This window comes from Spinacia oleracea, chromosome 4 (genome assembly GCF_020520425.1).
Source record: "Spinacia oleracea cultivar Varoflay chromosome 4, BTI_SOV_V1, whole genome shotgun sequence".
Taxonomy (NCBI): domain Eukaryota; kingdom Viridiplantae; phylum Streptophyta; class Magnoliopsida; order Caryophyllales; family Amaranthaceae; genus Spinacia; species Spinacia oleracea.
This window is the reverse complement of record NC_079490.1, coordinates 168,752,525-168,778,382: the sequence shown is the minus strand read 5'-3', so window position 1 is coordinate 168,778,382 and position 25,858 is coordinate 168,752,525. Positions and strand designations below refer to the sequence as shown.

The 25,858-nt window shown below is 39.8% G+C and overlaps 2 protein-coding genes across 2 annotated transcripts; one reads left to right on the top strand and one right to left on the bottom strand.

Moving 5' to 3' along the window:
- Positions 1 to 14,570: 14,570 nt before the first annotated feature.
- Positions 14,571 to 16,487, bottom strand: LOC110779282 (uncharacterized). The gene is made up of 2 exons (XM_056842659.1): positions 15,175 to 16,487; positions 14,571 to 14,932 (listed from the first exon to the last, which is right to left on the bottom strand). Exons 1-2 carry the CDS (start codon positions 16,406 to 16,408, stop codon positions 14,898 to 14,900), a joined length of 1,269 nt encoding a protein of 422 aa, XP_056698637.1. The 5' UTR covers positions 16,409 to 16,487; the 3' UTR covers positions 14,571 to 14,897.
- Positions 16,488 to 18,554: 2,067 nt separating this feature from the next.
- LOC130472149 (uncharacterized) lies at positions 18,555 to 25,558 on the top strand. Its single transcript, XM_056842615.1, has 2 exons — positions 18,555 to 21,730; positions 25,410 to 25,558. Exons 1-2 carry the CDS (start codon positions 18,895 to 18,897, stop codon positions 25,556 to 25,558), a joined length of 2,985 nt encoding a protein of 994 aa, XP_056698593.1. The 5' UTR covers positions 18,555 to 18,894.
- Positions 25,559 to 25,858: the final 300 nt, after the last annotated feature.

The window sequence follows — 25,858 nt, the reverse complement described above, 5'->3', positions numbered from 1 at the left end:
TATGGTCTCTTTAATGTAATAGGTACCTTACTGTGATCTGGAATCACTTTTATGTTGAGACAAATTCTTTCATGTTAGCTTCGTATTTGTGTTTGGCTTTATGGACTTTGACAAGGTATTTTAATTGTGCTCCGGCCACAAGACATCTAATAGAAGAAGCCATGCATGGTTTGGAAACTTACATGCGTATATTTATTCGAAAATGATAAAAAGGACGCAATACGCGATTTTTAGGCTGTGTCACAATAAAGGCATGTCATGAGTGTTATGATTTAAATTAGAAATTAAAATATTTAACTTATATAAACTATACATTATACATGTTTCAAAAAAAAGGTAAAAAAAATCTTAATATTTTAATTTGTTTCCTTATTTATACCGACTCCCTTATATCGAACCACATAACCAAACCCGGCAAATTTAATTTTATAATTATTAGCACATGACCATAAATATAGCGACATTGGTCTGTCGCAGGGTTACACAAATACAAACGCAAAAAGATCTTCGCTATACATGCATGTTAGGTCTTACAAGAAATGATTTAATAAATTCAAATCATTTGGTACGATTTTTGTTAAATACTAGATTACATTCTGTGCACGTACGGATTTTGATCATGTTTTTCACAATATATTTAACTGATTATCTCCCAAACTACTGCATAGTTTTAACATTTTTTACATAGTCGTTTAAATTTATTCATCTAAGGTGCATATTTAAGATGCTAATATGGTAACTTGACATAAATATTGAGTGATATATTTTCCATTATTAATATAGCGATTTGACTAAAATATTACCAATTTAGAATAATTATTATTACGTCGTACTCCCTCCGTATTTTTTTAAGAGATACACTTGGCCGGGCACGGGTATTAAGAAGAATAATTGAATGAAATAAAATAATAAAGCAAGTGGGGTTGGATAGATATTTTAATAATTAAATATGTGGGGACCATGTCATTTTGGTGGGTGGAGGGTGGGGTGGGTTTATGAAAATATTTGTTTAATAGGATGGTGGGTGGTAGGGTATATTAGATGTATTATTTAATTAGATGGTGGGTTGATAAGTTACTAAAAATGGCAAGTGTATCTCTTAAATAAATACGGCCGGAAAAGGCAAGTGTATCTCTTAAAAAAATACGGAGGGAGTATCTATTATTTCCATGATTTATAAACTAAGTTTTATTTCCATACAGAAATATTTTATTAAAAAGGCAGAGAATAAAAATAAAATAAAATATATATACTTTTTTTAGGAAAGTGGTTTTAGGCGGGAAAAAATCGCACTAGGAATTGACACGTGTCATTCCTGGTGTCTCTTTTAGTATATAGTAATAGATTGATGATTGGCATTTATGTTATGATTATTTTTTTTTATTTTTTTTTGACGGTATGTTATGAATCCTTAATGTTACAATACAAGAAGAAAAATATTCTAAACATAAAAATTAAAAAGGGATGCCCAAAACAAAATACATAAAGATTATAAAGGGATGGATAGAGTATTGTTATAAAACTAGAGAGAAAGGGAGAGAGAGAAAGAGAGAAAATGACGGTTATAATCTTATTTCACATCAATATAATATGTACATATACATGTATTATATAGGATAAGGATGTCAGGGATATAATAGGCATCCACAATACAATATATTTATAACACTCCCCCTTGGATGTCCATTATCTACAAAAAATACAATGGCCCTGTAATGTACATGAGATGATGCCTCATTAAAAACCTTTCTAGGAAAACCCTGTGGGATAAAAGCCTAGTGAAGGAAAAGAGTACAACATTCGTCATAATACGCTTGGGATGTTGACTCGTTAAAAACCTTACCTGGAAAACCCAATGGGACAAAATCATGGTTAAGGGAAAAAGAGTGCAACGCGTATTTTTTCCCCCTGATGAATACATCACTTGAGATCTTCAAGTTCAATGAATATAATATTGTTGATAACTTTTCAAATGTATCAACATGCAGCTCCTTGAAATTTGATTCTCCACCATTTGACTTGAATTTTCAAATCTTCACTTGTATGCACTAGGTGAGTATTTATATCACCAAACTTTTGAAAATAATACCTGAAATAAATATATATTCTTGCATATAATATTACAAAATGTACCCTTTCATATTGGACATATATATAAGCCTTCTTCTGGAGGTCATAAGTAGTAGTAATCATCAATGTTGATCAAAATTTCTCTAGTCATACTTTCATGACAATACATGAAAAATAATAATATCCTGTCCAACTTAGGGTATAATATAATTTATGGTTTTTCTGGACCATAAAATAAAACTCAATGTAAGGACATTATATACTCTTATCTTCAAATTTTGAATCAACTCATATTCGAACAAGAATTCTTCTGTGAATAAAATAATATGTATATTTCATAACTCAAACTACTGGTTGAGACGGTCATTTCAAAATCACTCTTTAAGACTTTTGATAATATTTGATCAATGTTATGACATTCATATGTAAAACTTAAAGGGCTAGATGTTTAAGAACATCATGTATAAGTTCTTCAGGAACTTTTCTTATTTGCATGATTCATAACATGCATGTTATTAAATCAACATCATATATATATTTTGTTGAGTAATATAGTGTTTTGATGATTATGAACAAATGATGATTATCTAACTAATGTGTGTATTGTTTAGATGTGCATGAACAAGTAATGACGGTTAATACAGATCATTTAATTGGAAGATTCTGAAGATATATACAAGAAGAAGTGAAGTTCCTGAAAGGAACTCTAGAAGTGAAAGGAACTTCAGAAGAGAAGTCTAATTATATAAGTGTGCCATTAGACTTAGAGTTTGTTTCCTTAAATACTGCATACTTGTTTATTAGTTTAGTTTTTTTTTTTTTCATCTTGCTTGTATTGGTTGTCATCACCGACTTTATGGTTTTGATGATAACTAGAAAACGACTAACCTATGTTTGAGTTCCAATATGTATGCTAAACAAATATAGGTTTGATGAAGAAACAAACATGAAGAGTTTAAGTCAATAAATCAAGTATCCAAGCAGCAACAGAGTTCTTCAAAGGAACACAAACAGATCAGTTCCTCAGCAGAACCTAAGAGGAACAACGAGTATAAAGTTCCTGAGTAGGAACAAGCATGGAGAAGTTCCAGAGGCGGAACTATCAACATGAGGCTCTTGAGTTGGAGCATCATGAAGCATGAAGAAGAAAATAAGAGTTTATTTTATAGGATTCATGTAAGTATGTAGAAACTTGAATAATTAAGGAACACGGTGCCAAAAGGAACATGTCGGAACTTATGAGAAATAACGTCAGTTTATTTTCCAATAATATTCCTAGTCTTAAGGTAATTTTAAGTGTCAATAACGTGGCTTTTAAAACTCCTAGTTGTTAGGGAATTACCTTTGACTTTGAGTATTTATCTCCTAGTAAAACTCTATTTATTTATGTTTTTAAAATAAAAGATAATTTTTGTAAAATCTTATCTAGGTTAGGATTCTGATTTTAATATCATATATTTATTTATTTATTATTTAAATTTCGTTTTTACTAAAGTCCTATTTAATCTAGGATTTTTTTTGAATATCTTTTGCGTTTTTATGTGTTTAAAATTTTATTTTTAATAAATAAAAAAAGAATTAATCTTTTTGTAAAATAAAATCTGATTGTTATTTATTTTATTTTAATAAACTTTATTTTTCTATTTTATTAAACTCAGATATAAAAGGTTTTGTTTTAGAAAATTAAAATCATTGTTTTACGTTGTTTTGGAAAAACTACATAAGTGGAGAAATAATAGGAGATCATGGAAAACCTGATTATGCTTGGCCCTAACTCCATGATTTTCTCTACTGACTAAAGTCATGGGATCATGCCTAAATTGAAGGGCTTAGTGGTTGTTAGTGGAGGAGAAAGTGGTTGAGGTTTCTTCCTCTATAAAAGGAGAGCTTTCTCATTCATTCAAGTGTGTTTGACTTCTCAGTCATTCCACAGAGTCTGGTTTACGTGGAAGGTAGTTAAAGAAAATATATTTGTTCCACGTTTTTGAGTCAGTTCCTGCAGTTCCAAGTTCCTGTCAGTTTCGAGTTCCTTTACAGTTATTCACTCTCTACATATTAGAGTTTAATCAATTATCAAATGTCTATATTTTAAGAGTTGTTCAAGGGTTGAGTGAGCTCTTGTAATGGGTAATTTGTCAAGGGTTTGAGTGAATTCTTGTATAAGTTTTGGGTAGGAACTTGAGTGAATTCCTGATGTGTACGGGGTAGGAACTTGAGTGAGTTCCTGTAGGGATGTCAATGGGGCGGAGCGGATGCGGATGTAGGTCCCTCCATCCCCATCCCCACCTAAAATTTTCATCCCCATCCCCGCCCCATCACCCATGGCGGGTACAAAATTCATCCCCATCCCCGCCCCAACGGGTGTAAGCTAAAATCCATCCCCGCCCCACCACCCAACTGGGTATCCATCCCCATCTTATCCCCGCTTCATACCCGCGCTAATACCCGCCTAATTTTTCTTATTTAGCAATCATTTGCCATATATACGGAGTAATGAAAGTTAACTATTGAAAAAATACATTATGACTAAAGTTAACATATATAATCAAAAATAATACTCGTCATAACAAAAAAATTCAAACAAAAAACTTAGTCTCACCTAAATTCATATTACCACCTAAAGATGCAAATGAATCCAAACTCACACATCACTCATGGTGGGTATGAAGCGGGGCGAGTGGGGATGGGGCAGGGCGGGCGGGGATGGGGCGGGTTCAACACAAAATCCACACCCGCCCCATCACCCATTGCGGGTACGATTTTTATACCCATCCCCGCCCCATCACCCGCCAAACCTACCTCCATCCCCGCCTACTTGGGGCGGATGCGGGGCGGGTCTCCCGCAAAACCCGCCCCACTGACATCCCTAAGTTCCTGTTGTATTTGGGTAGGCTTTGAGTGAAGTCTATGAGAGAGAAGTAGAGAGGCTTTGAGTGAAGAAAAAGAGTCAAGAGAGACTTCTAGGGAAGTCAGTGAGAGCGTAGTTGTTTGAGGAACAACTATTGGGAACTTGAGTTCGTAGAGGAACTCAAGTAATGCCCGAGTTCCTTATAGGTTTGTAACTGAGTTGTTGCCCTATAGTGAAAAGAGTTTAAGTTGAAATCCCTAGTGGGTCGAGGTTTTTTTTCTAGTTGGGCCTAGAAAGTTTCCTCGTAAAATCTCTCTTGCATTGTTTCTCTACTTGCTTAAAGTTTCTTTATAATTCCGCAAAATTGGCTAGAAAGTTCCATACTACAATTCACCCCCCCTCTTGTAGTGTTCCATCCGAATAACATACTTCTTTTGCAATTATTCGCCCATTGGAGTAAGAAACTCCTCTTATAATATTCATAAAGTTGCAAATCCGTCTTACCATTCTTTGGATGCATATTCATATGCGGCATCAAAATAGTTTTGAAACATGTATTACGAAATTATAACTGGATAATTCTACATCATACCATGATAAAACATAAAACAAACTAAATGTATGATGTATGATGCATGATGCATGCATGATGCATTTACCTATTAACTACACATGTATATGAATGTAAGATTCAAATGCATAACACTGTACAGTGTGGATATTTCAAATCCATAACTTGTTGGACTTCAGGTCCATGAGCTCTTTTGATCATTATAATGATGTTTACATCGAAATAGACATAGATTTACAATCCCCTATTCAATCCATTATATTTCAGTTCCATCATCTACCGGTATCATCAAATTCTTCAACATATACTTTGCATGCTATTCATCAATGATATCTGAATAATTATTCAATAGGCACCATTCATCTTTCACACGGGCCATCTATTATAGTTCAGATATCTATACCACTTCAAGGGTGTTTCATACACTATATATTAGTGTTTTCTTTATTTTCAATAATATCATCAACTGTATTATCTTGCCCTTTTCATATAAATAAATCTATATCTCATCACTGTGTTGGAACCGTATATATAATCTACACTTCAGGTGCAGAGATTTAAATAAATATTGGCAAGATCATTATAGCAACATCGAGCACTATGACCATTATACACATTTATGCATCTGAACATGTAACAATTTAACATAATCAAGTCATAGATATTTATGTCCAAACATACTTTGAGGACATACAGTTGGCATTTACACTTACTCATATGGAGATCGATATATTATCTTTCAATTTTACCAACTTATTCTAGCTCGTCTCCCCCTAAGTTGGGAAAATATTTTCAATATATTATGGGGCATACAATCTTTCACCAACTAATGATACACTTTTTAACATGTGTTTTAATAAATGTTTCATATTTTCGTTCTCTTCTGGAGATTAACATTGATCATGGGGAGTAGATACACTGCGCAGTTGTATTTTTTTTCTTCATATTTTCTCATCACATGCTGACGTATGATTGCCCCAATCAAGAGATTTATGATACTTAAATCAATCACAAAACACTTGTTAACTTCTTGGTGATCTTTAAGTCACCTCCTATCATTATGGTGAACTTCGGGTCACTTACTATCATGGTGAACTTCAAGTCACCTATCATATCATTATACAAATTTTCAAAGTAATTAATATCTCTTGTATTTATATTCTCAATCGATTCATTATAAATATTTGATTGAAATACAGTTCGACCTCATCATTATGTCTTGCCTTTGAAAATATATACAACATATGTCAGCACATAAATTTTTATTTGACAAGAATTTTCAAATTCTCATGACGGGTGTTCTTAAACCTGGATGGCCTGAATTATCACATCGTACGTATGTAATATCATATAAAATATATCATTCGATAACTGCTGGTTATCTTCCCTATGTGATCATTTACTTTAATTATAAAATACTATAATTTGGACATGTTGAGATGTGATATAACGACACAAACTGGTGTCTCATTTCTAATAGCAAGACAATTTAACAAAACTTGTAGAAAGATAGCGTGTACTCTTCTGAAGTATACATTGTAAATGTGATACATATATATCAATTTCAATAAACATATACATCTTTCTTCATCTTCATGATATCAATATCATAAACTCATACTCGTATTCATAAAAGGAGTCATTGATTTATGAACAAAAACTAGTACCACATTTAACATTCATGTATCATTTTAATCCATATATACCACTATTTTGTAAACTAAAAAGCTATCTCCCACTGATCTTTACATATATTATATTCTTAACTATTGTAAGAAATATTGTTTTCCCCACTAAATACATCTCTTCATAATTATTCTCATTGATGCATGAGGGGGCATTCATAAACTTTAATAACCAATTATTTCCTTCAGAAGTGGTAATCAAGAAATCAACCATGTTCAAATGGTTGTCTAAAATCAATTTCTCCAAATTCACAAACAAGACTTTTCATAATATAAATCACCCAAATGATTCATAAATACACTATATAATACATACTAAGTTGTGATAAATAAACAGTAAGTACATACGTAAGAAGACTATATATAATGGCAGTATAACATTTCATACCTTACATGCTTTAATAAAACAAAATAAATTCACACCGTGCATGGTTTGCCGGAAAGATATGCCGTTGTAACGTAACCAACTACCAACTACCCATATATGTTAAATACAATTAAAACTTTAATTTGCAATGCCATTAAAAAGTATAAACAATATTAAAAAAAAAGTAAATAATAACCATAATATGAAAACCACCTGTCATATGCAAACCACCGGGAAACCACCGGTCAAGAGATGCATGTCTACAAGACAATCTCATGAATTACCCAATTTGACACCAATAATCACAAGCCACAACATCATAAACACTAATGCACTATGTCGAACTATATATATATACATCATAAAATCATGGATATTGAATACTATTAAGATAATAAAGCAAACACAAAAACAAAAGCAGAGTTTGATTTACGGACATTTACTATAAACAGAAAACTATAGGCAACCATTAAAGACATTTATATTGCATAGGCCACCATTAGATAAAAGAATCTAACAGATTACGGTCATTAAATAAACACTAGAATTTAATAATTAAAATACATACCAGAATCTATTGATCGATTTGCTTGATTCGTTCCTTTTCCGTCACCGAACAAGATTAATAATTAGGGTTGACAATTTCAATTATCTTCGTCGATTAGAGATGGTGTTGATAACGTGTTATAAAACTAGAGAGAAAGGGAGAGAGAGAAAGAGAGAAAATGACGGTTATAATCTTATTTCACATCAATATAATATGTACATATACATATATTATATATGATAGGGATGTCAGGGATATAATGGGCATCCACAATACAATATGTTTATAACAAGTATTTTTTAATAATGATTTTTTCTTACTATCTACGTGCTCAGTCATGGTTGTTCCATTTTAATCTTTACGTTTGAATATTTAAGTATTTGTTAAAAAAACTAAAATTTAAACAATTATATATCTTTATTGTTCGTATTGTTACTATTGTAAGTAGTAGATTCGTAAGTCACAAATTCTTATTTACAAGGGGTGCACAATAAATATTGTACACCGGAGTAAAAGTTGACTCTAAATAATTAAAAGTTACATTTATATATGCAAAAGTTATGTATTTTTTAGTGATAATATTTTTTATTTTAATAAACATTATTTCTTCAAAACCACTAATAATGTATAAAATTAATCATTTAACTCTTTAAAATATAGAACCGCTCATCCTTTTTTTTTTTTTCTCTCCCTTTTCTCTCTTCCTCTTTCAAAACCCTAATTTTCTAGGGGCTACCACCAACTATTAGGTTGATGGTAAGCCCATTTTTTCTTGTTTTTTTTTTTTTTTTTTATAGATTTTGATTTCATGTTCGGAATAAAAACTCCATTCTCTCCCTATTGGAGAGCTTTTTTACCCATTTATTGGGTTATCTGTACCCATTTATTGAGTTTTATCTCTCTCCTTGTGAAAGTTTGGGGCCATGTTTTTAATTTCGCAGGGAAAGTTGATTTATTGATGAAGATTTGTGTGGGGTTACAACGGATGTCATTCTTACGTCTACAATCAATTGAATCAGATTTAATTCAATACCAAAGCTACAACAGATCGAAAGACCTCCTCGTGGAAGGCTGTATCAAACAACGATGTGAAAGAGTGTATTCATCATTGTCAGATCTCATCTACAACGATCGTGGTTTTGCCGGATTGGAATTTTATTTGATCCAAATTATTTTGCACTTATTAATTTTGATTTCTATTCTAGATGTCGTATGACTATTTTATCAATGAACTAATTTTTACCTTAAAAAAAAAACTCTTTAAAATATTTATCTATCAACTTTTTTTTTTTTTTAAGATAAAAGTTATAAAATACTAGGTTAAAGTTACAATAATCTGCATAAAAATTATCTTGGTTTATAATAAATTTATTGTGTACTTTGTGCGCGCAACGCAATTTGGATTATACACCCGGGTGCACAGTGTTCATTGTGCACCCTGTTGAACATTTATTGAAAATTTAATGAACATTGAGAACAATTTCAATGTATATGTACTAGTGAAATATTTAAATTATATGTTTTATGGATTTGAACTACATGTTCATTGACTATATGTTCTTTGGGTATGAACAATATATTATTTGTATTTGAACTATATGTTCTTTGTAAAACAGGGTGCACAGTGAGCATTGTGCACCGGGTGTATAAATCATATGTTGGTGCGCGCCAAGACCTTTTGTTCGTAAGTATGAGGAAAAACAATTCACGACAAAAGTTCACACGAAATCAACCATGAAAGTTAGTAAAAGCTGTATGTCAAAAAAAAAAAAAAAGTTAGAAAGATTTTTCTTGCTACAATGAATGGAAAACAGAAAGACGGGAACTTAAAAAGCTTTTCAGAATCTAAGGATGGAAACGAAAAGATAGAAAATATACAGTCAATGTTTTGGAAGGAGAGTAGTCATCTAGTAATACGTATTTGGAGAACCGAAAGTCAAATTCCTATTGATTTTAATTTTAGTTATAGTCATAAATGGTTTGAAAACAATTACCTTGATCTCATCATATATTCTTCAAATTATCAATAAAATTCCTATTTAAGTCAATATATCTAACCTAATCCTTCTTTTCGATCAATTCCAGTTTTACAGTTTTATTTCATTAAAACCCCAATTCCCAATTCTTCCCGAACCTCTCATACTAGATCATATACTACCAAGACTTCCTGTAAAATCCCTAAATCGCTTCAAATGTGTTTCCAAACATTGGCTTTCAACTATTTCTAGCGATAAATTCCATAAAACCCACCTCAAATACTCCTCTTCCTCCCCTAAAACTCTCATATTTAAGGGTGGAAATATTGATACGAAAATGATAAAGGTCGCAACATGTGACCTTTAAGCCGTGTCACAATGATGACATGGCATACTTGTGTGTCATGATTTAAATTGGAAACTAAAATATTTAACTTATATAACTATTATACATTTTTCAAAAAAAGGTAAAAAAATCTTAATATTCTAATTTGTTTCCTTCTTTATATCGACTACCTTATTTACATAATTTCATAGTAAAAATAATGCATTGATAGTAAAAATATTCTAATGATGCATAGCGTACGTGGCGCCTATATGTACCAATTAAACAGCGACACGTAAGATTGCGACAACTAAATGTCATCGCAACTTGCGACCTTTATCATCACCCATATTGATAAAGGCTCATATGTGTTGTCATTTGACAAATTCAATAATGTGAAAGAATTTGTTGAACTGAAGTACAAATATCCAATGACAACCCCTCCTTACTCTTCTAGTCGGATTTCACGGGTCGGATCTTATGTCGTGGGTTGTTGTAATGGGCTTATTTGTTTGCTTGGTGTATCTTTTTACCATATATGGAACCCTGCAACGAAACAATGTCACGAAGTTCATAATCTTCCTTTAAATAATAGTCTAGGTGCGAATTTTACTGGTGTCGATCGGGTTTGGTTATATATCTTCCATCGATGATTACCGGGTCGGGTCTTTATTGACGGATAAAGAAGGGTTATGTTGTGTTTATATTTTTTCCTTAAGATCTGGAAAATGGAGAAAAACCGATACTTTGAATTACTCTTTTACAATGGCTAGAAGAAACGTTTCTGTGTTAGTTGATGATACTATATACTGGCCTCCCAAAGTTCAGAAGCAAAACAAGGGTAAGGAAAACCACATAGTTGGGTTAAACTTATTTACTGGCCGTTTAAAGAAATTTCCATTGATGAATTTGCTTACTGGTTATGACACAGTTAATGTATTTCGGATGGAAGATTGTTTGTCATTGTGTTGTGTTAAATATGTGAATGGTAATTATTATAATCGTGTTTCTGATCTTTGGATGTTGAAGCAACATGATGACTGGAATTCGTGGGAGAAGACATTTTGTTTCGATATTGGAGGTGTGGATTTGGTTTGTGTATTAGAGAATGGGAAGTGTTTGGTTAGTAGAGAAGATCAGCTTAAGCTACTTGACCATAACGAAGTAGCTAACGTTGCATCTGAAGAATTGGAAGGAACTTACTTAGATGACATTTTTTATTGTATAGATGACATATGGAATTATGTTGAAAGTCTAATTTCACCTTTTAGGTCTGAAACAGTCGTATCGATTGACAATGAAGATAACTAGGAGACTGATAATTCTTATATGCACCTGGGTGCACCTTGAGCCGAAGCATATGATCAAGTAGTGAGCTATATATATCTGCCATAGTAATATTCAGTTGTGAAAAAAAAATATTGGAAGATTGATGAGTAGTATTTTTGTGAGAAATATTTGCCGTGATTTCTCATTAAATTTGTCAGAATATATACATCACTAGATTAGGGTTTTGGCTAAGGCTAGTCTAGTAATTACAAAATTACAAATATAATTAATTTACATTAATTACAAAATATGTATTCTATCACACCCCCGCAGTCGAAGCGGGAGGTTCACGTACGGTTAGACTGTCCCGGAAATCATCAAATAGAACGCGCGGAAGACCTTTAGTGAAAATATCGGCAATCTGATAGCGGGACGGAACATGCAGAACTCGTACGTCACCACGTTTGACCCTTTCCCGGACAAAGTGGATATCCATTTCGATGTGCTTAGTGCGTTGATGGTTTACCGGATTTCCAGATAGGTAAATAGCACTCACATTGTCACAATAAACCAAAGTGGCTTTCGTGACGGGACATTGTAGCTCAAGTAGCAAATTACGGATCCAACAGGATTCGGAAACAACATTGGCAACCCCCCGATATTCAGCTTCGGCACTAGATTTTGACAAAGTAGGCTGACGTTTAGCTGACCAAGAAACTAAGTTGTCACCAAGAAACACACAATAACCCGAGGTAGACCGTCTGGTGTCCGGACAACCACCCCAATCGGCATCCGTATATGAAATGAGAGAATGTAGGGATGACGAATGCAAATGTAAGCCATAATTGATCGTACCTTGGATGTAGCGGAGGATCCGTTTCAAAGCATCCATGTGCGCGACTTTGGGATCGTGCATAAATAGACATATTTGCTGAACAGCATAAGAGATATCAGGTCGGGTGAAAGTCAAGTATTGAAGAGCACCTGCTAAGCGCCTGTAATGTGTAGGATCCGCATAAGGAGAACCAGATCGAGAGCTAAGCTTGCCCTTTGTGTCAACAGGAGTTAGGCAAGGCTTGCAATGTGACATGCCGGCACGATCAATGATGTCCTCTGCATATTTCTTCTGAGACATGAAAATACCATTTTTGTCCCGGGTTACGGCAATGCCCAAAAAATAGCTCAAAGGACCCAAGTCCTTCATGGCAAACTCGGAGCTCAACTGAGAGATGATGGTACGCCGAAGGGAATCTGAAGAAGCAGTCAATATAATATCATCCACATACAACAAGAGATAAGCAATGTCTTTGCCAAGATGATAAATAAAAAGTGAATTATCACATTGACTGTGAGAAAAACCAATACGAGCCACATAATCTGCAAATCGTTGATACCAAGCCCGGGGGGCCTGTTTTAGACCATAAAGTGACTTACGTAACAAGCAAACATGATCTGGCTTCGTCTGATCCCGAAATCCCATAGGCTGATACATATAAACAGTTTCATTCAGATTGCCATGAAGGAAAGCATTCTTGACATCCAACTGATGAATAGACCAAGAATGAGATAAAGCAATGCTAAGGACCACCCGAATAGTCGCCGGTTTAACAACCGGACTAAAAGTCTCATCACAGTCAATGCCTTCCCGCTGAGTTTGCCCATCACCTACAAGACGGGCTTTATGCCTCTCAAAAGAACCATCAGATTTCTTCTTATGCCGAAAAATCCATAAAGACCGAATGACATTAACATTAGGAGGACGGGGTACAAGATCCCAAGTCCCATTTTCAATGAGAGCATTAAATTCATCCTGCATAGCATTTTTCCAGTTATGGTCATTAAGTGCAGTGATTGGGTTTTTCGGTATAGGGGAAATGGATGGAGTGGTGGTTGTTAAGGCCTGGTCCATGTACCTCAAATTGGGCTTAAATATGCCACTTTTGCTGCGGGTGCCCATGCTGTGAACAGGCAGGGGAGTGGGCTGAGCAGTCATTGAATTGAGGTTGGGCAAGGGGCTTGGTGAGGTAGTGGGCCGTGTTGAAGAGGGCCTGGAAGGCGGGGAGTCAGGGGCTGTGTGAGTGGGCTGCAGCGACTGGGCTACAGTGGGTGAGATAGGGGTGAGTAGGTGAGTGTTCTGGACAGGTGGCGGGGAGTGGGCCAAAGGTGGTTGGTCCACGGGGTGATGGGCCACTGGGGGCTCAGAATTTGCTTGTTGGTGCAAATAATGAAGTTGAAAACGGGTTGGGCCGTCCAGTAGAAAGTCGTAGGATTGAGGTTTGAGTGAAGTTAACTTGGCAAAGGGAAATTGAGTTTCGTCAAACCTTACATGCTTGGAAATGATTATTTTACGACTGGATGGGTCATAACACTTGTACCCCCTATGATTTTTCGGATACCCAAGAAAGATACACGGAGTGGACCGGGCTTGGAGCTTGTGAATTTGGGTGGACGGAAAGAGGGGAAAGCATAAGCAACCGAAAACCCGTAAATGAGAATATGTGGGATCTTTTTGATATAGAAGTTGGGTTGGAGATTTGTACCCCAAGACCTTGGTAGGGAGAATGTTTAGAAGGTAGGTAGCCATTTCCAAAGCATGATGCCAAAAATGCGAGGGGAGAGAGGCATGACAAAGAAGGGTTCGAACGATATTATTGATAGACTTTATTTTTCGTTCGGCTTTGCCATTTTGAGGAGATGTGTGAGGGCAAGAGAATCGAAAAGACATGCCATGTTGTTCACAGAATTTATGGAAGGGGCCATTATCAAATTCACCACCATTATCACATTGAAATGTTTTAATTTCTCTTTCAAATTGTGTTCGGATGTAAGTTCGAAAAGATAAGAATAAGCTAAAAACTTGAGACTTCCTAGAGACGGCAAAAGTCCACAAGAAATTACTATAATCATCCAGAAAGAGAACATAATATTTATGGCCTAAAGAACTGACAACTGGAGATGTCCATAAATCACTGTGAATTATGTCAAACGGCATAGTAGTAAATGACATAGAGTTAAAGAAAGGTAATTTGACAAGTTTCCCCAAAGGACAAGAATGACAAACATTGTTTGAAACTTTATTACATTTGATAAGATTACTACTACGCAAATTTTGAAGAATAGTAGAGCCCGGATGACCCAACCGGGAGTGCCAAATGTCCGAAGAGATGGCATTGAAAGCTGACTGAAAAGATGGTGATGACTGGAAATTGGTGAGGAATGGATAAAGGGCTCCCTTGCTCTCACATCTCATTAGGCGATTCCCCGTCCGCAAATCCTTCACGGAAAACCCAAAAGGATCAAATTCAACAGAAACCATATTGTCAGTAGTAAATTTACGTACAGAAATAAGGTTTTTGATTATTTTAGGAGCATGCAGGACATTGGTCAAGGATAATGAGGGTTGGGTATTGGTGAGGGTGGTACTGCCATAACCATGAACAGGAATCATGCTACCATTTCCAACAACAATTGCATTACTTTTATCATTGCTCAATTGAAAATAGGACGAGAGAGTACCTTGAGAGGACGTCATGTGCGACGTGGCGCCGGTATCCATGTACCAATTATCATCTGGAGGATTCATCGACATAGTGTGCATGGCTTGGTCGATGTCTGTTGGAGAATAGCTAGTAGGCGTGGGAACATAGCCCATTGGATGTGGGGTGGCCATGTAATAGGCCTGTTGTGGGCGGGCTCCAAGTACTCCAGCCTGCTGAGGTTGCACTGGTCGTGGGCTAGTGGGCCTGAACTGCCAGCCAGAAGAGGGATATGGGCAAGGTGGAGTTGCCCAAGTTTGGGCCTGCCAGTTTCCAGCCCAAGGAGGAAGGTGCCAAAAAGAGGGAGCTCCATTAAACTGTTGCTGTTGCTGATGGTCGTGGGACCGTGAGGAGCTGTTGCGACCACCGCCATTGCTACCATTGCCACCATTGCCGCCACCGTGGCGGTTGTTGTGCCGGTGGTTGTTACCACCACGGCCGCGGTGGCTCTTTTTCCCACGATAACCAGAATTATTATTGTGGTTCCGATTGTTGTGAGACGATGGTTGATCCTGATCAACATTGACAGCATTAGTAGAATTGGAATGAAAAAGAGCAGTGGCCGAACCTGTATCAGTCTGATCATCGGCGAGAGATTCTTCCTCAAATTCAAGCATCGTGCGGACCTCGTCGAAAGGTGGTAGAGGAACCCGATGTTGAATATTGGTGCGGAAAGTTTTATAGTCCGCGGAGAGCCCTTGCAGGAGTCGTAAGACCATGCGATCCTCCGAAACCGGTGCCCCAACGTTACGAAGATTGTCGGAGAGGACCTTGAGGCGGGTGCAGTAGGGTTTGACACCGGAAAATTGGTCGAGCTTCGTGTTGGTGAATTGAGTATCAAGGTAAAGTGCCCTAGCAGACTTGTTGCCTTGAAATAAGCGCACCAACCGATTCCACGCGTCTTGGGCAGAGTCGTCTTGATTGAGTATGGTGTTGAGAAGGTCATTGGAAATGGTCCCGTAAATCCATTGACGCACAATATCATCGAGCCGCTGCCATTGTAGTTTGTCGGTGGAAGAGTCATCGGCATTAGCATTGGTCGTTGAAGGAGAAGAGGGCACAATGTGCTCAACAACCAAATTCGCACGACAGTGAAGAAGGAAAAGAGTCGACCAGTTTATGTATTGCGTTCCCTCATAATCCAGAGTGATGGGAATGCAGGTCTTTATATTAGAGACGGTTGTTGCGGGATGAAGTTTGGTAACATCCGCCATTGAAGAAGAAGGGGAGGAAGAGAAGAAACGGCTGCTAGGGTTGTGAGAGAAAGGAAACCTAGTCTTCTGATACCATGTGAGAAATATTTGCCGTGATTTCTCATTAAATTTGTCAGAATATATACATCACTAGATTAGGGTTTTGGCTAAGGCTAGTCTAGTAATTACAAAATTACAAATATAATTAATTTACATTAATTACAAAATATGTATTCTATCAATTTTAACTATCTTGTTATAATTTTGCCTTTTAATAGTATAAAAAATGTCGGTTGGGGTGATTTAGTGATAGTGCATTTGGGTATAATCCGTTGATTTATGTGTTTAGTAGGTCTCTCAAGAAGTGAAATTAATTGAGGATTAAAGAGCGTTTCTCCTTTTGATAGCATCATGTTGATGTGATTTTATATCTTTAATTTATTATCTTTAATTTTAAGTAATTAAGGAGAACTTTGTTGTACGTAGCAGCTTGTAAGCCTCTATCGCAGGATTTGCATGTTATACTGCAACTCTCCTTATTTCAAGTAAATTGTTAGAAGTGGTCATAATTCTATGCTCAAATTTTAAAACAGAGGAAAATAACACACGAGGGAGTAGTACGGACTACGGAGCTATACCTCCTATGTAAATGCGTCATTTGAGTGATGTAAAAGCAGTTTTGTGTTGCCTAAGTCTCGTTTATACCACTTCATCTAGAAAAAGAGTTTATGAAGTTCGAGTCATTTATTTATATTCATTACAAAATTTTGCATCTTTAATGACAACCTAATAAACCATATGTCAAAAATCTCGTCGCAAAAGCCTTTGACGACGGGGATAACAACCAAACAAAGATGGAAAATCATCGTAAATATCTTTTACGACAGTTTAATAACAAGATTTTCCATTAATGACGGCCCCCTTTTATGACGGGTTCGCGATAGGAAATCTCGTCGTTAATCAATGATTATTGGTCTTTAGGGAAGGGATATTCCCGTCGTTAATGGTACAATTTCTTGTAGTGATTGTTGACCTATCAATGTTGTGGGTTCTTGTAATGGCTCAGTTTGCTTTGTGACCTAGTTAAAAGTTCATCCCGTACTAGATTTCTGCGTTCCTGATAAATTATGAATTATTATCCTCTATTACATTTGGGAAGTTATCTGTGTATGAGTTTGTCTACGTGATAAAATCTTACGAGCACATGTGCCTAAAAATGGTCTTTATTTTACCTTGTAAGATACAACCCATTTTACGGTGAAAATTCTCCATTATTTATTTATGAGTTTGAGTATGTGATGTCCATTTACAACTGTTTGGGCTCCCAATTGACTCTCAATTGGGCCACTAAGTCCAAAGCCCAATGGCTCTAAACAACAACATCGAACCCACCAGTGGCTATTCAGCCATCCATTAAGGCCCAAGGCCCAATAGTAATAAATGACCTATGGGCATTTATTATGCAAACACTATAAATAGGCCGCCAAGGCTCACACCTCAAGGTACGTCCAATTTACCGCCTTAAGACTACTCTTCTAGAGAACTTCTCTCTAGAATCCGAGCATCATTCTTACTTAGGCATCGGAGGGGCTTTCCTCGGAAACACCCCCGAGGCTAGTGACTTTGCTCTTGTGCAGGTGAATTCTGACTCCACTCATTCAAACAAGCAAGATCTTCAACACATACAAAAGGGCCTTCATTCGAAGCCCATTGTTTCCATCTTTACAACACCGGAACAATTTGGCGCCGTCTGTGGGGAAGAACACTTCAAAGCCTTTGAAAGACATCAATCACCTCTTTCCGCGAAAATGGTGAATGATGTTGTTAACAACAATGACGACGATATGATGGTGCGGTCAGATTCAGAATCTGACCAAGAGGGGCACCCTCAATCGATGGCGAGGTCACAGCCAAGCAGAGCTACGACCGCCACAAATGCAGGACCTCCGATTCCAACTAGGGAAGAGCTCACTGCGGCCATGACCATCATGCAAAACTTCCTCTTCAATGAGAAGCAGCAAGGACTGGCAAATGACCGCAGAGAAGAGAGGAGGACCAGGCGAAGGCTGAACGAGCCACCCAGTGCGGAAGTGTCCAGACCCGAACGAGAACTCCTTCCCTTGACAGGTACACACTTGACGTCGAGGTGGATGGAAAGCACGTGGGACACCCAAAAAAGGGCACAACAGCAACCAGATTGGTTTGCGAGACCATCGCCTACTCCAACAGCTCTCCAAAGCGAATCAACTACTCGTAACACTCGGATCCGAAGCTCGGTACTCAGCAGGTTGAGGCCCTCGGTCCACTCAAGGTTAAGACCTTCGATCCATACGAGACTCGGGGTAGGTGAGTCAAGCAGATCTGGCGAACGACCCGAGGTCAGTAGCCGAGAAAGAAGAAGAGACAGGAGGCATGATCGAACCCCTAGCCCCCATCGTACGCCCGAACGTTCTAATCACAGAACCTCGGCAAACGAAGGCATCAGGGCTAGACTCGGGAAAAGAATCATGACTCCTACGTCATCCCCTTTCTCGGACGAGCTGATCATGGAAGAAATACCGAAGGTAAGACTGCCAGCTCACCTAACCTACAGCGGAATCACAGATCCGAGGGATCATGTCATCTCCTACGAGCAGCAAATGTTCTTGAGTCCCTACTCCGAAGCATGCTGGTGTAAATACTTCCCAACCACGCTAACCGGAGTGGCGGGAGAGTGGTTTAGATCGCTGCCGAAGGGATCGATCAAGAGCTGGAAAAAGCTGAAAAAGAGATTCTGCACACAGTTCGTGAGCAACAATCGCCCCGAGCGAACCACAGCAGAACTGACCTCAATCCAACAAGAAAGAGACGAAAGTCTGAGAGAATTCATGGCCAGATTCATGAAGGAATCAACAAACATACCAAACTTGCAGCCAGACGTGGCCATCTTCGCCTTGAAGCACGCGCTCCAGGAAGGGAAGTTCCGTGACGAACTCTCAATGAAGAACCCCTCCAGAATAGCTGACGTGCTCCAAATGGCTGATGCGTTCATCAGAACCGAGGAGTTCAACAAGGCCGCTGCAAGACTGAAAGGATCGTCGGATCCGAGAGACACAAAGAATACCCAGAGCAAGCCCGAGGGTAGCTCAAGGAAGGGGAAAGAGAAAGTAGGAGCTAGAGAGATGAGCCCGAAGAAAGACGGGAGAAGGGGTGAACTTCAACCCAAGTACACCAACTACACTCCACTAGCTCTGCCCCGAAAGGAGATATTCAGCCTCAACAGAAATGACGAAAAGTGGAAACTACCTGGGAAGCTCAAGTCCAACCCAGCTCGGAGAAACAAGAACAAATGGTGCGAGTTCCATGATGACTTCGGTCACCATACCGAAGAATGCAACTCGCTGAAAGACAACATTGAGGACCTCGTTCGCCGAGGCTACCTGAAACAGTACTTGTTAGACCGAAGGGAGGAAAAAGAAAAGGCCGCAAGCGGCAAACAACACGAGCAACCCCAGAAAAGGGTCTACGAAGCAACAGGGCACAAGAAAAATGACATCCTAGTGGTGTTCGGGGGACAGAAGTCTGGCCAGGCCAGCAAAAAACACCTAAGAGCCCTCTCCCATCGGGTCAACTTCAGGGCGGTGGGAGACAACCAGCCACACCCCCCGAACATGACCTTCACTGCTGATGATTGCTTCGGAGTCCAGTACAAACATGACGATCCTCTGGTCATCTCCATGGACCTCAATAACCACAACGTACATCGAGTGTTAGTCGACGGAGGAAGTGCCGTCAATATCATCTTCAGAAACTGCTTCGAGCAGCTGATCCTCGAAGAGCCAGAGGAAGCACTGACGAAAGTCAGTTATCCTCTGATCGGATTCAACGGATCCGCAGCTATCCCTCGAGGAAAGATCACCCTGCCAGTCACAGTGGGCGAAGGCCAGGCAGCAAAAACCCTTCGGGACGAATTTTTGGTGATGGACTGCGACTCCGTATACAACGTAATCATGGGGAGAACCATGATTCACAAGATGCAAGCAGTCCCCTCCACATACCACCAGCTGATGATATACGTCTCGGATGCAGGATTCGCCGAACGAATCAGAGGTGATCAAGAAGTGGCGAGAAGAACCTGCCACACTGCTGTCCGAAAGCCCAAACTAGAGGACGGCCCCGAGGAAGAAAAAGGAGCTAATGGAGAGGAAAGCGAGGCAAAAAGGAGAAGAGCAAGCACGAGCAGCTTGTCTCCCGCAGAAGTTGATGCCCGCCCCGAAACCCTATCTCCCGAACCAGATCAAGAAATGGAGGATATCTTCCTCGAAGAGGATTCAGACAGGAGCGTCCGAATAGGCAAGGGCCTAAGCTCGGGGCTCCGAATCGATTTGATCCGATTACTCAGGGATCATAAAGACATCTTTGCATGGTCAGCAGCAGATATGCCAGGGATAAATCCGAAGCTGATTTGTCACAAGCTGGACGTCAACGCTGAAGCTCGGCCAGTCAAGCAAAAAAAGAGGAACTACTCCTCGGAGAAAAACAAAGCCATCGCCGAGGAGGTGAAAAAGTTGCAGGAGGCCGGATTCATTGAACCATGCATGTATCCGAAATGGCTGGCCAACGTGGTGATGGTCAAAAAAGCGAACGGCTCCTGGCGAATGTGCGTAGATTTCACAGACCTGAACCGAGCCTGCCCCAAAGACTGCTATCCCCTGCCAAGGATAGATCAATTGGTTGACTCCACCAGCGGCCATGCACTGCTCAGCTTCATGGATGCCTTTTCAGGCTACCACCAAGTATTCATGCACCCCGATGACAGAGCAAAGACAACGTTCATCACAAGCGCAGGAGTGTTCAACTACAAAATGATGCCTTTCGGCTTGAAAAATGCCGGAGCCACCTACCAGAGGCTAGTTGATCACATCTTCGCCGACCAGAAAGGGAGGAATGTGGAGGTCTATGTGGATGACTCCATCGTAAAAAGCATCAAGGAGGAAGACCACGTCAAAGACCTGGCAGAGACCTTCGGAAATCTGAGGAAATACAGCATGAAGCTGAACCCAAAAAAATGCGTCTTCGGGGTGAAATCAGGGAAATTCCTCGGATTCATGGTGAGCGAAAGAGGAATTGATGCGAACCCAGACAAAGTCCAAGCGGCATTGGATTTACCCGAGCCGAAGACCAAGAGAGATGTGCAGAGGCTAACCGGCAGGTTAGCCGCACTAACAAGGTTCATATCAAAAGCCTCGGACAAGGGAGCCCCCTTCTTCAAAGCACTGAAACCAAAGAACCTCCCCGGAGGAGAAGCAGAACCAGTCAAGAAAAAAGGGGTCCCGAGGAAAGTGGATCCCGAACTGATATGGGAACAGGAGCAAAGAGAAGCTTTTCAGCAACTCAGAGCCCACCTCGCTCAACTGCCGACACTGGCCAGACCAAAGGAGGGAGAAACCCTGTACCTATATGTCGCAGTCAGCCCTGGAACCGTCAGCGCAGTGCTTCTTCGGGAAGAAGAAAAGAAGCAACAGCCAATCTACTTCACCAGCCGAACACTCACAGGGGCCGAAACCCGATACCCACTCATCGAGAAAGTCGCATATGCAGTAGTGGTAGCCGCACGAAAACTGAGGCCGTACTTCGACTCCCACCAGATCACAGTGCTAACTGACCAACCGCTCGAAAAAGTACTCGACAAAATAGAGAGGTCAGGAAGATTGGCTGCCTGGGCCTTCGAACTATCAAAGTTCGGCATCAAATATCAGCCGAGGACAGCAATCAAAGCACAAGCATTGGCAGACTTCTTGGCCGAATGCTCATACCAGGAAATGTTGGATGATACGAAAAGCACTTGGGAGGTCTTCACTGACGGATCTTCCACAATAAACGGCTCAGGAGCAGGAGTTGTACTGATCCCCCCGACGGGGAAAAGCATAGAGTATGCATTGAAGTTCGGCTTCAAAGCAACCAACAACGAGGCCGAATATGAGGCCGCAATCGCAGGGATAGAGCTTTGTTTATCCCTGGAGGCCGAACATGTTTGCCTCAAAACTGATTCCCAGCTTGTAGCCAACCAGATCCGAGGGGAATATGAGGCCAAATGGCCCAGCATGACAGCCTATTTAGCAAAAATTAAATCCTTAACGTCAAAGTTAAGATCCTTTGAAGTCATCCTCATCCCCCGAGGACAAAACACGCAAGCAGACGCACTGTCAAAACTCGCAAGCTCAACACTCATCGACTTAAACAGGTCGGTCCACGTGGAAGTTCACCAAGAGAGAAGCATCGACTTGCTACCCACCACAGTATGCAGCTTACGTACCGAACCTAGCTGGATGGACGCAGTAGTTGCATACAAAGAAAGGGGAGAACTTCCCGAAGATAAGCTGCAAGCGAGAAAACTAAAAAGATTCAACAAATGGTTCATCATCAGCGCCGAAGGAGAGCTCATGAGGAAATCATTATCAGCTCCGCTGCTAAAATGTGTGGGTCCAACAGACGCTGACTACATCCTAAGGGAAATCCACCTCGGGATATGCGGAAACCACATCGGAAACAGGACATTGGCACATAAAGCCCTTCGGGCTGGGTACTGGTGGCCCACTATGGTTTCCGAGGCAAAGCAGATGGCAAGGAAATGCGAGAAATGCCAAAAGTTCGCACCAGCCATCCATCAACCAGCTCAAACCCTACAATCAACGCTGTATCCATTACCATTCGCACAGTGGGGGTTAGACATCATTGGTCCTTTCCCCTCAGCGACGAACCAGAAGAAGTGGTTGATTGTAGGAGTCGACTATTTTAGCAAATGGATCGAAGCCGAAGCTGTCTCCTCCATCACCGAACCTCAGGTCCGCAAGTTCATATGGCAGAACATCATCACAAGGTTCGGCATACCAAGACTGATGGTCTTCGACCACGGGAAACAGTTCGACAACACCCCGTTGCAAAATTGGTGCAAACAGTTCGGCATACACCTAGCGTACTCGGCAGTCTGTCACCCACAAAGCAACGGGCAAGCCGAAGCTGCTAACAAACTCATCCTCAATGCACTCAAGAAAAGAGTCGAAGATGACAAAAACAAATGGTTAGAAGAGCTACCCGGAACGCTATGGTCCCTTCGGACCACTGAGAAAGAAGCTACCGGGCAAACACCGTTCCACCTTGTATACGGATCCGAAGCTGTAATTCCTGTGGAAATCGGAACAGAAAGCCTGAGGATCCAGGCATACAACAGGTATGATGGGCTCCAAGGAGAAAGCAACAATCAACTTCTATCCGAAGCTCTCGATCTACTGGACGAAGCTCGGAACGATGCAAGGACACTCAACGCAGCCTATTTGCAGAGGGTCAACAAGCATTACAACCGAAGAGTCAACGCCAGACCCCTAAAAGTCGGTGATCTAGTACTCAGAAACGCCGCCTCGGTTCAGAAAGGACGGATCCATGGCAAACTCTCAGCCACTTGGGAAGGACCATACATCATCCATTCCGAAAAAAGGCCAGGCACGTATATGCTGAAACAGTTAGATGGAACAATTCTGAAGAACCATTGGAATACCGATGTTCTCAAGAAATATTTTGTATGATCTCTGTCTGTAAACCAAGTAAGTTGTTTAATGAGAAGAGGAAAGCCATTGGCACCATGTGTTTCATTAAACTTATCTCTATAATTATTGTCCCTTTATATATATATGCAGCCTCGGATCTGATCAATCCGAGACTAAAAACAGGTTGACTTTGCCCATTCCTTGATAAAATGCAAGAAATGACCAAATCATACACTTCAGGGAATCGTCCAGAATCCTCGGATTCGCGGTACCCTAATAAAATTTGTTCGCAACAAACAGTCGCTCGAATCAAGTTATAAAACTCCGGCTCAGATCCACGGATCGCCGAAGGCATAACTAAAGAGGCAGACTAGCGATCTCTTGCCCAGGTTTCCGAACCACAAGAGATCGGAAGAACAATCCAAACCTCTGAGCAGATCGACGGATTTGAAGAGTCTGGAAACTAAAGAGTCTCTTAGCAGATCTACGGATTTGAAGAACTCGCAAAACTAAAGAGTCTCTTAGCAGATCTACGGATTTGAAGAACTCGCAAAACTAAAGAGTCTCTTAGCAGATCTACGGATTTGAAGAACTCGCAAAACTAAAGAGTCTCTTAGCAGATCTACGGATTTGAAGAACTCGCAAAACTAAAGAGTCTCTTAGCAGATCTACGGATTTGAAGAACTCGCAAAACTAAAGAGTCTCTTAGCAGATCTACGGATTTGAAGAACTCACAAAGTCAAAGAGTCTCTTAGCAGATCTACGGATTTGAAGAACTCGCAAAAGTTAAAAAGTCTCTTAACCGATCTACGGATTTAAAGAGCTCGCAAGATCAAAAGGTTTTTAGCAAGTCTACAGAAAGAGGAGCTCGAGAAATCTACGGATTTAAAGACCTAAAATTGCGAAAGAACAAGTTGAAAAGAAGCAGCCAAGTAACAAACATTCATTTTTTATTCAATATTTGGGGGAAGTACAAATACATTGAAAACCTCAAAAATTGAAAACAAAATGAAACAGTTAAAATCGGCAGCCATCAACAGACAATACCGGCCTACCGAAGTACTAAGAAAGCAAAAAGAAACGAGTACAACGCAGCGCCGAGGCAAAAGGGGGAAAAGCAAGCACATATTCGGAAGTCCTCAACTGGAACCGACCGACTCTGAAGAAGACGACTGCCCGAGTCCCTAACTCTTAGGAGTCTCAGGAGCGGCCCCCAGGGGAGCATCCTTCGAAGAACCCCCAGCAGTAGTATCACCCTCGGAAGTGGCCTTCTGGGCCCGAGCCTCTGCAAGAGCAGCTTGGCGTTCAGCTTCAGCTTCATCTCGATCAGCTTGGCATTCCACCAAGTGGTCCTCGGCCTGCATCCATAGGGGAACTTTCTCGTTCCAAGGGAAGTGAGGCATGTGCTTCGCAAACATGCGCCGAGCACCCAGGATGCCGTTCCAGTACTGCTCTCTACACTGATCAGCAGTGTAGAGGTTGACTCGCTCCTGCTCCAGCTTCCGAATATAGTCATCCTTTTCCCGAAGTTTCAGCCGAAGGACAGGCACCTTATCAGCTTGCTGCTGGATCAGCTCCCGATGCTGGACAAAATGGTGGAGCCTTAACTCCGCCTCTTTATGCTCCTTGTCGGCCGCTTCAAATTTAGACTTCATCTCCTGGAAGAGTCTATCTTTTTCCTCAAGTTCGCTAGCGAACTTAGCGGCCATATCCTTCTTTTCCTCAGCAAAGGAAGCGATCTTCTCAGCATCCTCTTCAACTCGGAAGATGAGCTGGCCAACCTCGGTCCCGATCTTCTCAGCAGACTCTCTAGCCTCGCGACTATAATGAAGGTACAGCTGCTTGAGTTCCGTAAGCTCGGAGAGGAGTTGCCCAGCCTTCTGGTCCAAAATGGGAATATCACGAGCATAAGCCTCACGATATTTCCTCAGTTGTTTCTCCTCGACCG